This window comes from Pelobates fuscus, chromosome 6 (genome assembly GCF_036172605.1).
Source record: "Pelobates fuscus isolate aPelFus1 chromosome 6, aPelFus1.pri, whole genome shotgun sequence".
NCBI classification, from domain to species: Eukaryota; Metazoa; Chordata; class Amphibia; order Anura; family Pelobatidae; genus Pelobates; species Pelobates fuscus.
Window position 1 is genome coordinate 79,304,767 of NC_086322.1, and position 11,874 is coordinate 79,316,640.

Consider the following 11,874-nt stretch of genomic DNA (forward strand, 5'->3'; position numbering starts at 1 on the left):
CAAGTGTTATTTTTAAATTAATCCTTTCTGGTCCTCTATTTACCCTATTTATTTTAATTCACCGTAGTTTTTTTTTTTGTTGTTTTTTTGTTTTTTTTTAAGTTAAGCATACAAAAAAGTTAATAAGCAAACAGTAGGGTCAACCTATTGTTCCTGTAAGTTTTTCTGTAATTGTCCTATTCATAGTTCAACCTCGATTATTGGTTATTTCTTTAGTTACAATTATCCCTGGCAAGTGGGATTAGTTTATTAACCCTATATATGTGCGGACTTTTATAATAGAATTGAATGGAACCCACCCTTTTCCTTCCCCTCACCCCCCTGTTTTTTCATTATAGAATCGTAAATCTATCACTATGCCAGAGTGAACCTTTATACTGGTAGTTTTTTGAACTTATACTAAGTTACTGGAAATATAGGGTATGTTTTTAACCCTCGAGCTTATTGGGAGGGTTCTTTATATATCTCCTTGTTTTGGATCATTTTAATTGTTACAATAAAAGTTATATTTTATATCTTAATATTAGGGTGTTTCACCATATCTAAATTGTTTGATTACTACCTTAAAGGGCTAAAACCCCTACACCTTATGGTGAAACAGGTTTGTTGACCACGAGGTAACAGAGGTGGACAAGAAATATCTTTCATCTATTTTTGTTAACTACATTAATTTACAATGGTTTTGCTAAATAGATTATCACCCTTTCAACTGGCAATGCAAAACATTGTTGTTTTTTTGGTTTTAGTTCCAAATAGCAAAAACCAAAAGGTATAAATCTAAATATACATAAATACTATATGTTGCATATGTGTAACTGGAGCAAATTATGATTGGCTTTATTTTCATTTATACAGTCATTCTTTGAGGAACCTTGCTATAACATCAACCTATCAAAAAACAACTGTAAAGGCACTATTAAAGAGAAACTTTTGAACAGTTATATTACAGGTACGGCGGAAACAAGTTATGAGCCCATTAAGTTGCTTAGTAACTCATTGTGTACTAAACATAAGCATGTCAGTGCTACAGTATCCGTGTTCTACAGCATTATACTTAAAGGGACACTCCAGGCACCCAGACCTCTTCTGCCCATTGGAGTGGTCTGGGTGCCAACTCCCATCACCCTTAACCCTGCAAGTGTAATTATTGCAGTTTTTATCAGACAGCCACTAGATGGACTTCTTAGAACACAAAAAGTGTTTTAAATGATGCTGGACATCCTTACGCTATGCATGAGGACCTCCAGCATCGCCAGAATCCCCAAGCAAGAGCACTGAATAATGCTTTCCTATGGGGAGGTCTAAAGCCCGCGCGGCCATTGCTGCGCATGCGCATTAGGTCTCCCCCGCCGGCTGACGGTGGGGGAGAAGCGTGGGTGGAGGCTGACCCAGTGCAGAGGGACATCAGAGTTGGATTTAGGTAAGTGTCTGAAGGGGTTTTAACCCCTTCTGCAACATGGTATGGGGGATGGGAGGGAAGGGGGCACTGCAGAATCCTGCTGTGCTAGGAAAACAGGTTTGTTTTCCTGGCACTGGAGAGACCCTTTAAAGGGGGTGTAAACAAAACACAGGCCTAGATCTGAGAGTTGGATAGAACATGTACCAAGTATCAAGTAAGAAGAGAAAGAATTCTCTGTGACCTTGTAAGACAATTTCACCAGGCCCAACTGAAAACAATGCAGAGCAAGCACAAGATCATGTTTTCCCTCAGGCTGCCCTCACAAGACTCATTGAACAGTATTAGTTGTGTCATGATACAAATGTCCGGATTGTTTTCTAGGCCTGGGTGAGATTGTGAATACTGTGTTAAATCCAAAAGAATAGTTATTGCTTCTTTACTGAAAACAGAGCCGAGCTAACCCAATGGGATAGCAGCAATTCTAGGCAGACTGCAGATTGTAACATGTTTAGTGATATTATATACATTGCCAACAGAGGCCTCAATTTAATATTTTTAGATATGCTTTAACCCCTTAAGGACACATGACGTGTCTGACACGTCATGATTCCCTTTTATTCCAGAAGTTTGGTCCTTAAGGGGTTAAAAATCATTTAAAAGGATGAACTATTTTAAGAATATTTTTATTAATTTAAGATTTAAAAAAAAAATCATACACATAATATATTAATATATAAGACATAGGAATCAATATAAAGTTTTAAATATAAAAAAAAAAAATGTGCCTCAAAATCATTGCAACAATCCCACAAACACACAGTTCCTAAAACTGCTGGTATCATACTATTTTAAAGGGACCATATAGGCACCCAGACCATTTCATCGTCACTGAAGTGATCTGGGTGCACTGTCCCTGTACCCCTTTAGTCCTACATTGTAAAATAATGCAGTTTTAGAGAAACTGCCATGTTTACATTGCAGTACTAAGACTGCCTCTAGTCGCAGTGTACCAGACAGCCATTAAGGCACTTCCTGGAGCTCGATTTCTATGAAACAACGCTGGACGTCCTAACACTCTGCATGAGGACATTCAGGGTCTAAAAAAAACTAATAGGAAAGCATTGAGGCAAGGCTTTCTTATGGGGAAGCCCTAATGCGTGCAACAGCAAGCTCATTATGTCCCCTATTGAATGGCGCCAAAGGAGGCGGAGGGACCTTGGCGCAGGAATCGGGTAAGTGAATAAAGGTTTGTTTTGTTTTTTACCATTTACATTGCCGGGGGGGCAGAAGAATCTGTGAATTCCTAACACTAAAGTGTTCCTCTAAGAGAGTGTTTCACATATACCTAAATATCACAGTTGGCTCCAAAGGTTTGCCTGGCTATTGCAAATATTTGTTAACCTTTGTTGTTATATTTCTGCAAACTTTCAGATAGAGATAGATACACACACACACACACACACACTCCAGCTGAGCAGCCCGTATTAGTCTGTTTACGCATATAAAGCCAAACAATATCTATAAATACGTTCTTTACTGATCTAACAAGATTTACAGCACTTTCTTTCAATGTATACACAACATGCTCAGCTTTGCTAGTCAAAACAGATTTCAAAGTTTATTCACTAAACAGCAAATTTAAAAACAGCTACATTAAGGCCAAAATAGCCAGGTTGCAAAAACAAATCCGTTAATACTCAAAATGTGAATCCCACACAAAATAGAGGATCTGCATATATATATCAAACATTGATTTTTAGCTGGATTCACTCTGAACAAATCCAATAGAAGGTAGGTGTACCTACAGAAATCGATATTTACCTACCGGCAGAGAAAGCAGCTACAGGGCAAATTATTAAAACATTAAAATACAAATGTATGTATTAAATGATATAAATGTAAAAACATCAATACATGTTTTTAATAAATGTAGTATATCGAATTCTTTTATGGTGTCAATAATGGAGTTATCAAACAGATGCTAGTGATACATACATACACTCACCTCCAAAATGTCCCTAATTAGGAGGGACTGTCCATACTTTGGGCTCAAATCCCATATATTATTGGTGTGTCCATATTTTTAGAGATAGATACATCCTTCTTGTATTGCATTATATTATACTCTAGTTACATAAATTGTTATTAGCAAGTCACCAAAAATTTCACAGAACAGCCCCTGTAGGGATGTGTATACCTGGCTGGCCAATCACAGTTATGGGTAGATGAATACACCACTTGGTCAGTCTGCAATGTAGACGCTGTCCCCAGTAGAGGGTTGTAAGTAACAAGGGAACACCTGAGACTTCAACAGATAGAGGATGCAGAAGAAGAGGAGGTTCCATGGCAAGACATGCGGTGTACCACTGGCACATAGTGGATGTGGCTCACATGACCAAATCCTACAGTAGTTGCAAAAGACAGGACATAAAGACAGCCCTGAGGCACTAATCCTAGCAGCACAGGAACATGCACCCATCACCAAATCAATAGGAGCAAGACGCAAGGTGCAGTCTGTGCAAAGAGGCCACTGAGACAATCCAGCACATAGTGGCCAGTTGCAAGATGTTAGCAGGGACTGCATACACTGAGAGGCATAACAAAGTTGCTGGAATCGTGTATCGAAACATCTTCACAGAATATGGGCTGGACTTGCCTAAGTCCAGAGGGGAGATGCCACAACGGGTAGTTGAGAATGACACTGAACGACATACCAGTAGAACTGTAAAATAAAGAGGGCCCAGCCAAGAAATTAGTTCACAAAAGTGTTATAAAAATTAGGAGTGGAGGGTGCAATACGTGCTGCAGTAACAGAAAACAGTGGGAAACTCAGAGTTTAAAAAGAATACAAATCCAGGAACCGAGAATATGTGCTGTGCCGATCAAGATACGGTTACTGGTAAGAGGAGGTCAGTACTCTAAATAGCCAAAGCTAGTCCCTGCCACAACTTCAGGCTATATATTTCCACCATAGCAGGTGTGGTCGCTCAGTGCAATGAAGTGGGCCTCTCTAACTCTAAGGCTGCCCCATTCATAACTGTTCTTAATTTTATAAAGCTTTCTCTACAAAAAAAAAAAAAAAGAAAGTTGTTCGTGCATGCATGCATGGACATTTATATTGTATGTCAACCTTCCCTGTAGATGAAATGTGTAGTCTGCAGTTATGTAATTACCTTCTGACTTTAGTTTGATTTGAGCATGGGCCGAATTACATATTGTTCCTTAACTTGTATTATTGCAGCATGCTACTGTCACTTAACGTATAATATTCCCCCATTGACCTGAGCACTGTGGCCTAGTGGAGGCATATTCCTTAATCAGTATTGTGATAGGAGATTTTTATATATATTACAAATTTCTTATCCAGAGCACTTTATAAAATGTAGAAATTATTCATAGATCGGGTTATGTAATTGAAACTGCTTGTGATTTCACATAGATGCACAGATGGAAAATGATGGTATATAAATAAAAGTATATCTAGCCAACTATTGCGGTGCCATAAGCATGGTGAATATGCAGATATGGCACTACTGGAGAAAATGCCAAGTGTGTATTTAGGTAATTCTTCCTTAGATGCAACATAACACAAAGTGGTGGTATGGTTTTTTTGTTTGTTTTTTTACTTACAATACTTTATTCGGCCCAGTAAACATTGTAGTTGTGTTACCAGAGTGAAGGTATATATAAATAAATCCCAATAAATAACAAAAACAATAATGACATTTCGGCGGGCTAAAACTCATTTTAATATATTTTTAGATTACACATTTCAGTGTATCCTCTTCAAAATTAATTCTTCTATGGCCCACAGTGAACAACAATTTTACTCCTTGAAACATACTAGGATAATTATTTGTATTTATTTATTTATTTTTTAACCCCTTAAGGACCAAACTTCTGGAATAAAAGGGAATCATGACATGTCACACATCCTTAAGGGGTTAAAGTAAAGGAGCAAAATACTGTTCTCATAGCCCAAGCTAAGAGAAACAAAAAAAGCAAACTTCATAATTTTCCTGGTAAAATATATTCGTATCGGTTTACAATGAAACTGAACTGTAGGCCAAGTACATATCTGACTGTGGTGAGGGCATAACAGTGGGTAATGACCCATAACAGGACATTCACAGTGCAGAGGTTAAAATAAAAATTGTACTGCGGTCCCAGGGAGGGTTGTACTTGCTTCTCCAATCCCTGCCAATGATTGAAGGTACTAACGGGGCAGTATTGAATACAGAGTCTCCTGGATCTCCTAAAACCCAAAAAAGGAACACAGGGATCCCTCCTATTTCCTCAACCAATGTATGCTTGGTGACGGGTTAATAATTACTAGTCATGATCATGAGGCCCTTACTGATAGGGAAAGAAAGTCACATAATATACCATCAACATGCAGAAGCTGTAAGCAGCTGATAATGAAAATTTGGCCTCCTTATGACCCTTACTAATTCATTCCTTTGGATGTGAGTGTTTCTAATATATAGTACGGATTAAAATATCCAGATGTCGTCATTATTATGGAAATATAGACAGCATTAAAAGTACAACTTTAAAGGGAAGAAATAATATAAATATATTAAGAATACAAGTTACATTTGATTTAAAAGAAAACTCAGAGAACCATAAGCACTACAGGATGCCATGGTGTCTCGCAATGTAAGTATTCTAGAACAGTTTGACGTCTTAATTAGTAGCTTCTGGTCTCCATATGGCTGACATAAGGTGGGGAGCGGTGACCAGTGGACTGTGGGTGGGGGGGTGACTGTGAAAGGTTGGTGGAAGGACACATGGTTGGTGAAGTAGAGGTAAACATGGGAAGGATGGGAGGAGATGAAAATTCTATAGATTTCCGCCACCAGCATGCAACTAGATAAAAATATCACTAAATTTTTTTTATTTTTTTTATAGATTCAAGCACAATCATCTCATCACTGACATCATAGGGCAGTGGCCCCCAGTAAGAATTTCAGTCATTAATTTAACCCCTCTCTAGAAAGGCTGTGCACCCCTGCTATGGGCAGAACAGCTCCTCACTTTTTTTCAGCACGAACCAGTTACATTTACACTACTTGCCTGCCAATACTTATAAAGACGCTGAATATTCCATTCCTTTATAAAAACAGTAAAAATCCTTACAGGCTAAGCATGCAGGCAGATACCATTTAACATGCTTTGATGTGTAAATAGAGATTTAGTCAGAGTAGGAAGTAACAGACATTGAAAGGGAGAGAAAAAGCAACCCATAAAAAAACAAAAAAAAAAACGGAAGCAATACTCAACGGCAACATAGAGAATCTTTCTCAAAAAAGTGTCAAAAAAGTATAAGATAAGGGGAAAACCACCCACTAGAAGTTAAAAATTGCTCTAGCCCCTTCCAATAACGTACCTTGCTTGGTATGTAAACAGACCATAAATAAGTTTACTAAGCTAATCACAGTTCGATCACTTATAGTTACAGGATACAAAACCTTATTCTAGCTTTTTAGCCAAACACCCTTAAAGGGACATTGTAGGTACCCAGACCACTTGTTTGGAAGTGGTCTGGGTGCACTGTCCCTTTTGCACTTAGAGCTGCAATCTAAACATGTTTACATTGCAGCTCTAAGTCTGCCCTCAGTGGCTGTCTACCAGACTGGGGGAGCAGTAGTGCCAGTAATACAGCTTTGTATTTTTGCCACTTATAGTAGTAACCCTTTAAGCTTACAGATCTGCATTCCTAGTGCTATAGTGCCCCTCTCCCTGCTTGTAATAGGGATCCCCTCCAGGTGCAGTACAATGTTAAAATATTAAAAGGGACACTAAAGTCACCCAGGCTACTTAATCTCAAGTGGTCTGAGTGCATTAACCCTCACCTTTTTGAGAAACTGCAATGTTTACATTGCAGGGTTAAGTCCACCTCTAGTGGCTATCAGTACGAGTAAAACTCAGTCACGTGTTGTGGGAGTCCCATTGGAAAGAACTGATTCAATGATTTCTATGGGGAAGTTTGAATTCGTGCGCGGTGCTCCCCACACATTCGGTTTCCAAAATTCCTCTATGAGGTGCATCGGATTGGACATCAATGGAGGAGGCCATGCCTCCTTCATGACATTGCAGTGATCGAAAAAGTGAGTAAAACGTTACGAAGCGACTACAGTCACCAAAACAACTTTAGCTTAATGAAGCAGTTTTAGTGTATAGATCATGATTCTGCAGTCTCACTGCTCAATTTCCTTAATTTTGGAATTAAATCACTTTGCGTATGCAGCCATAGGCACATATCCATGCATGTGACTTACACAGCCTTCCTAAACACTATCTGTAAAGTAAGATCTAATGCTTACACTTCCTTTTTTGCATAGTTTGTTTAATTTAGAATTGCATATCTCCTCCACTGTTAATAGCTTGCTAGACCATGCATTAGCCTCCTGTGTGTGCGTAAAGTTAAATTCCCAGAGCAAGAGATAAAAACTTCTACAGCAAGTTAACCTCTGATTGGAAATGAAATCATGTTTTCTATGTACGCTATGTCAGTCACATCCAGGGGAATTGTGGCTAGAGCTGCATAAACACAAAAAAAAAGAGTGATTTAACTCCTAAATGCAGAGCATTGAGCAGAGGCATTATCTATACACCAAAACTGCTTAATTAAGCTGGAATTATTTTCACTATAATGTCCCTTTAAGATATTTTGAATTATAAAATAAAATAAAAACACAACAAGAGAGTGTGACAATGTTAAGCCCTGATAAAGAGTAATATCACAGTCTATCCAGAGGTAAGATTGATTGCTAGAAGTACTAACAATCTGCAGTATATAAAAATGATATCCAGTAGCTGTTGAATAGAAGGTGGAGAAAGATTAGTGCAGAACACTGTGAGGTGAGGTGAGGCAGGGTGGAGTGCTACACAGAAAAGGAATTATTTCGCTTGTTGGTATTCTCTATTTTAAAAACTACAATCAGGTCAGAACCAGTTTAATTATTCATGTGGACCTTGAAAAGTAACCCAAGTACCCACAAGAGGTAATTATGTAACAATAACTCATATATTCAAAGAGTATGCGAACAGAAATTCTATCTTCCGCAAAGTCCACCTATTTAAAACCGTACTGGTGGAGTCATATTCAAACAATGTACACCATTGGAATCGTGTTATTTACATAGGGATCCAGAACCATGACAACTTCCAATGCTTTCCCCTCATTTGACCTCATATGTATTCTCCATCAACTGTAAGCACTGACAAGTTTTATTATAAATAATTATTTAGCAGATAAATGTAGATCCGTGTATTCCATTACAATCGATCGATATATCTCTCATATATATATATATATATATATCTCAACAATAGCCAATTTGCATAACTTTTACATAAAAAAAAAATCTTAATGTGCTCTATTTCCTAAGACAAGTGTATAAATGGTAAACGTCCCTTTAAAACAGTTTTGATGAAAAATAAATCAATCCATGAGAATAACAATAATTTTCATTCTTAGGGTGGAGGTCTTTCACATAAATTGTGTAGTCAGTACATATCTTGTGTTCCTCTAACATTTTCTTACAGCAATCTCACTGATGTTGCCAATTCCAGTGATGTTCAGCCTTGGCGAAGCATCATGGGAAACTAGTCCACAACGGCTGGAGTGCCAAAAGTTAACCATCACTGACATGGCCTCTGCAGAAAGACGATACATATTCACTTCCTTCCCCCACCTTAACTACCTCCCACTTTTCAACACAAAAGGTATAAGGTAAATACAATAATGTAAACAGACAGATCAATATATAATCCACCCCCTCAAGGTCTGAGAGTCCAGTTACTCACTGCTGCCCAGATCATTATGAAGGACCTGTCTTTGATGTCTTGATTTCTGATGAATGTTTCTTTCATCCTTGTTATAAGGAAGGGAGATACTTATTGTAAAACATGATCTGTAGTTTAGATTTATGGGAGGGGCTGCCATTTGCAGTGAATAGTTTGTGGTGTAGGTGTATGGAGATCACAGTCCATGATAGTATCAGATCAATGATAGGTAACCTTTGCACCCCAGATTTTTCTGAATTACATTTATTGTGATGCTCAGCGAGAACTGCATATTTGGGTATAAAGCAATGCTAGGGATAAAGAGTAAGTCTGGGGCAAAGTTCTAAATATGGAGCTATCACCATGGAGACCAGTAGAATGACCTGGGTGGGTTTGATCTACGTTTAGAATGGTTTACTTTGCCTCAAAATTACTTTATGTACAAAATGTCATTGTTCTGAAACATCTGGGGAGCCAAGCATAGTCTTTACTATGTGATGAAATACTACAGCTGTACAGAATGGTGCTATACAATAATATATCAGTGTTACATAGTTACTACAAAGTTAATAATAATAATAGTGTAGCAATGCATGTATATCTATTGCAGAGAGTCTCATTGACACAATGCATTGGGTTGGAGTGCAATTGGATTGTGAGGTCTCTATGCAGAGCAGTGAGCTTAGAGCTGTGCAAAAAGTTCCCCAAAGTTCCCCTGGCCCGCCTTGTAGTCCATCCAGCCCGCACTAAAGCCCCCTTTGTAGTCCAGCCAGCGCTCACTCTTCCCTGCTAGGATGCAGCAATGGGTGGGTGCTGATGCTCACTTACCAGCACTGCGGGGCAGTCTCCACAGTCTCTCCTCCCAGGGCCGGTGCTCGGGCACAACGTACATGGCTTAGATTCCACTCTGGCTCAATCCCTGTCAGTATGCTCTCTGCCTGGGGAGTGGGAGGAGAGGCCGGGGGTGACGTAGTGAAACTCGGGGTTGGCCGCAGCAGCCATCTTGCTGTCAGTGTGTGCAGTGCTTGTTCACTAGAGCAGTTCGAGAGCTTGTGAACGCCCACTGGCCCCTGGCAGCTAAAGAGGTTCCCCCAGGGTCCAGCTCAGTGTTAAAGGGGAATTTAGAAGCGTTTCTCAATGCCCTACAGGGTTATTCACTGAAAATTGTTGGGAATTCAATGTGAAGTTCAAATTTAAGAATATGTTGTCGCTATATAAATAACAATAATAATACTGTGGTCCTATTGTGTTTTGTACTATTGCCATTATTGATGTAGCATTTTCACATAATTGCTGCATGTATCCATATGATTTAATGCTTCTTATGCTGATATTGCTTATATTGCAATTACGGAATCTGATGGCGCTATATAAATAATAAAATAATAATAATCAAAATGATTGCATTATTTTCCAAAATATATGCTATAGAGATAGTCATTCCCACTTAGCCCTTTATTTCGCATTCTCGTGTGTATGTGGCTAATCGTGAAAATGCACATAACTAGATGGACAGGTCCTTAAAGGGGCACTCCAGGCACCCAGACCACTTCTGCTCATTGGAGTGGTCTGGGTGCCAACTCCCACTACCCTTAACCCTGCAAGTGTAATTATTGCAGTTTTTCATAAACTGCAATAATTACATTGCAGGGTTAACTCCACCTCTAGTGGCTGTCTACTAGACAGCCACTAGAGCAGTGATGGCGAACCTATGGCACGCGTGCCACAGGTGGCACGCCGAGCCTTCTCTGGGGGCACGCGGCCACAGGTCCGCCATCACTGCAGAATAGGCGCCTGCCTGCCCGAAACGGCAGGCGCCTATTCTGCTTCCGGGTCGGGAGGCAGGGGGAGGGATCTGTGTAGCAGCTCCCCCTGTCCTCCCGCGCGATGCTGTGTGGAGTGTTGCCGAGCGTTACCATGGCAACGCTCCACACAGCATCGCGCGGGAGGACAAGGGGAGCTGCTACACAGATCCCTCCCCCTGCAGTACTTACCACCAGGGATGGCTGTGTCCCCCCCCCCCCCCCACACTTCATTGAAGGTAAGAAGGAGGGGGGTGGGATACTAACACACCACCCCTACCCCCCCAGAAGTACCCTTACCCCCCCAGCACCACCCCTACCCACCACAGCACCCTACCCACCACAGCACCACCCCTACCCCCCCAGAAGTACCCTTACCCCCCTGCAGCACCCCACCCCCCAGCACCACCCCTACCCACCACAGCACCCTACCCACCACAGCACCACCCCTACCCCCCACAGCACCACCCCACCCCCCCAGCAGCACCCTACCCCCCCAGCACCACCCCTACCCACCACAGCACCCTACCCACCACAGCACCACCCCTACAGCACCACCCCTACCCCACAGCAGCACCACCCCACCCCCCAGCAGCACCCTACCCTCCCAGCACCACCCCTACCCCCCAGAGCACCACCCCTACCCACCACAGCACCCTACCCACCCCCCCAGCACCACCCCTACCCCCCCAGCACCCTACCCACCACAGCACCACCCCTACCCCCCAGAGCACCACCCTACCCCCCCAGCACCACCCCTACCCCCCACAGCAGCACCCTACCCACCACAGCACCACCCCTAAAGCACCACCCCTACCCCCCAGCAGCACCACCCCACCCCCCAGCAGCACCCTACCCTCCCAGCACCACACCTACCCCCCA

General features: G+C 41.2%; 1 protein-coding gene across 1 annotated transcript in view; it reads right to left on the minus strand.

Moving 5' to 3' along the window:
• RELL1 (RELT like 1) overlaps nt 1-10,140 on the minus strand; it is a 50,340-nt gene extending 40,200 nt beyond the window's left edge. Inside the window, exon 1 of the mRNA XM_063459911.1 lies at nt 10,019-10,140. Coding sequence (XP_063315981.1) covers nt 10,019-10,082 — 64 coding nt within the window. The 5' untranslated portion in view covers nt 10,083-10,140. The remainder of the gene's footprint in view (nt 1-10,018) is intronic.
• Nucleotides 10,141-11,874: the final 1,734 nt, after the last annotated feature.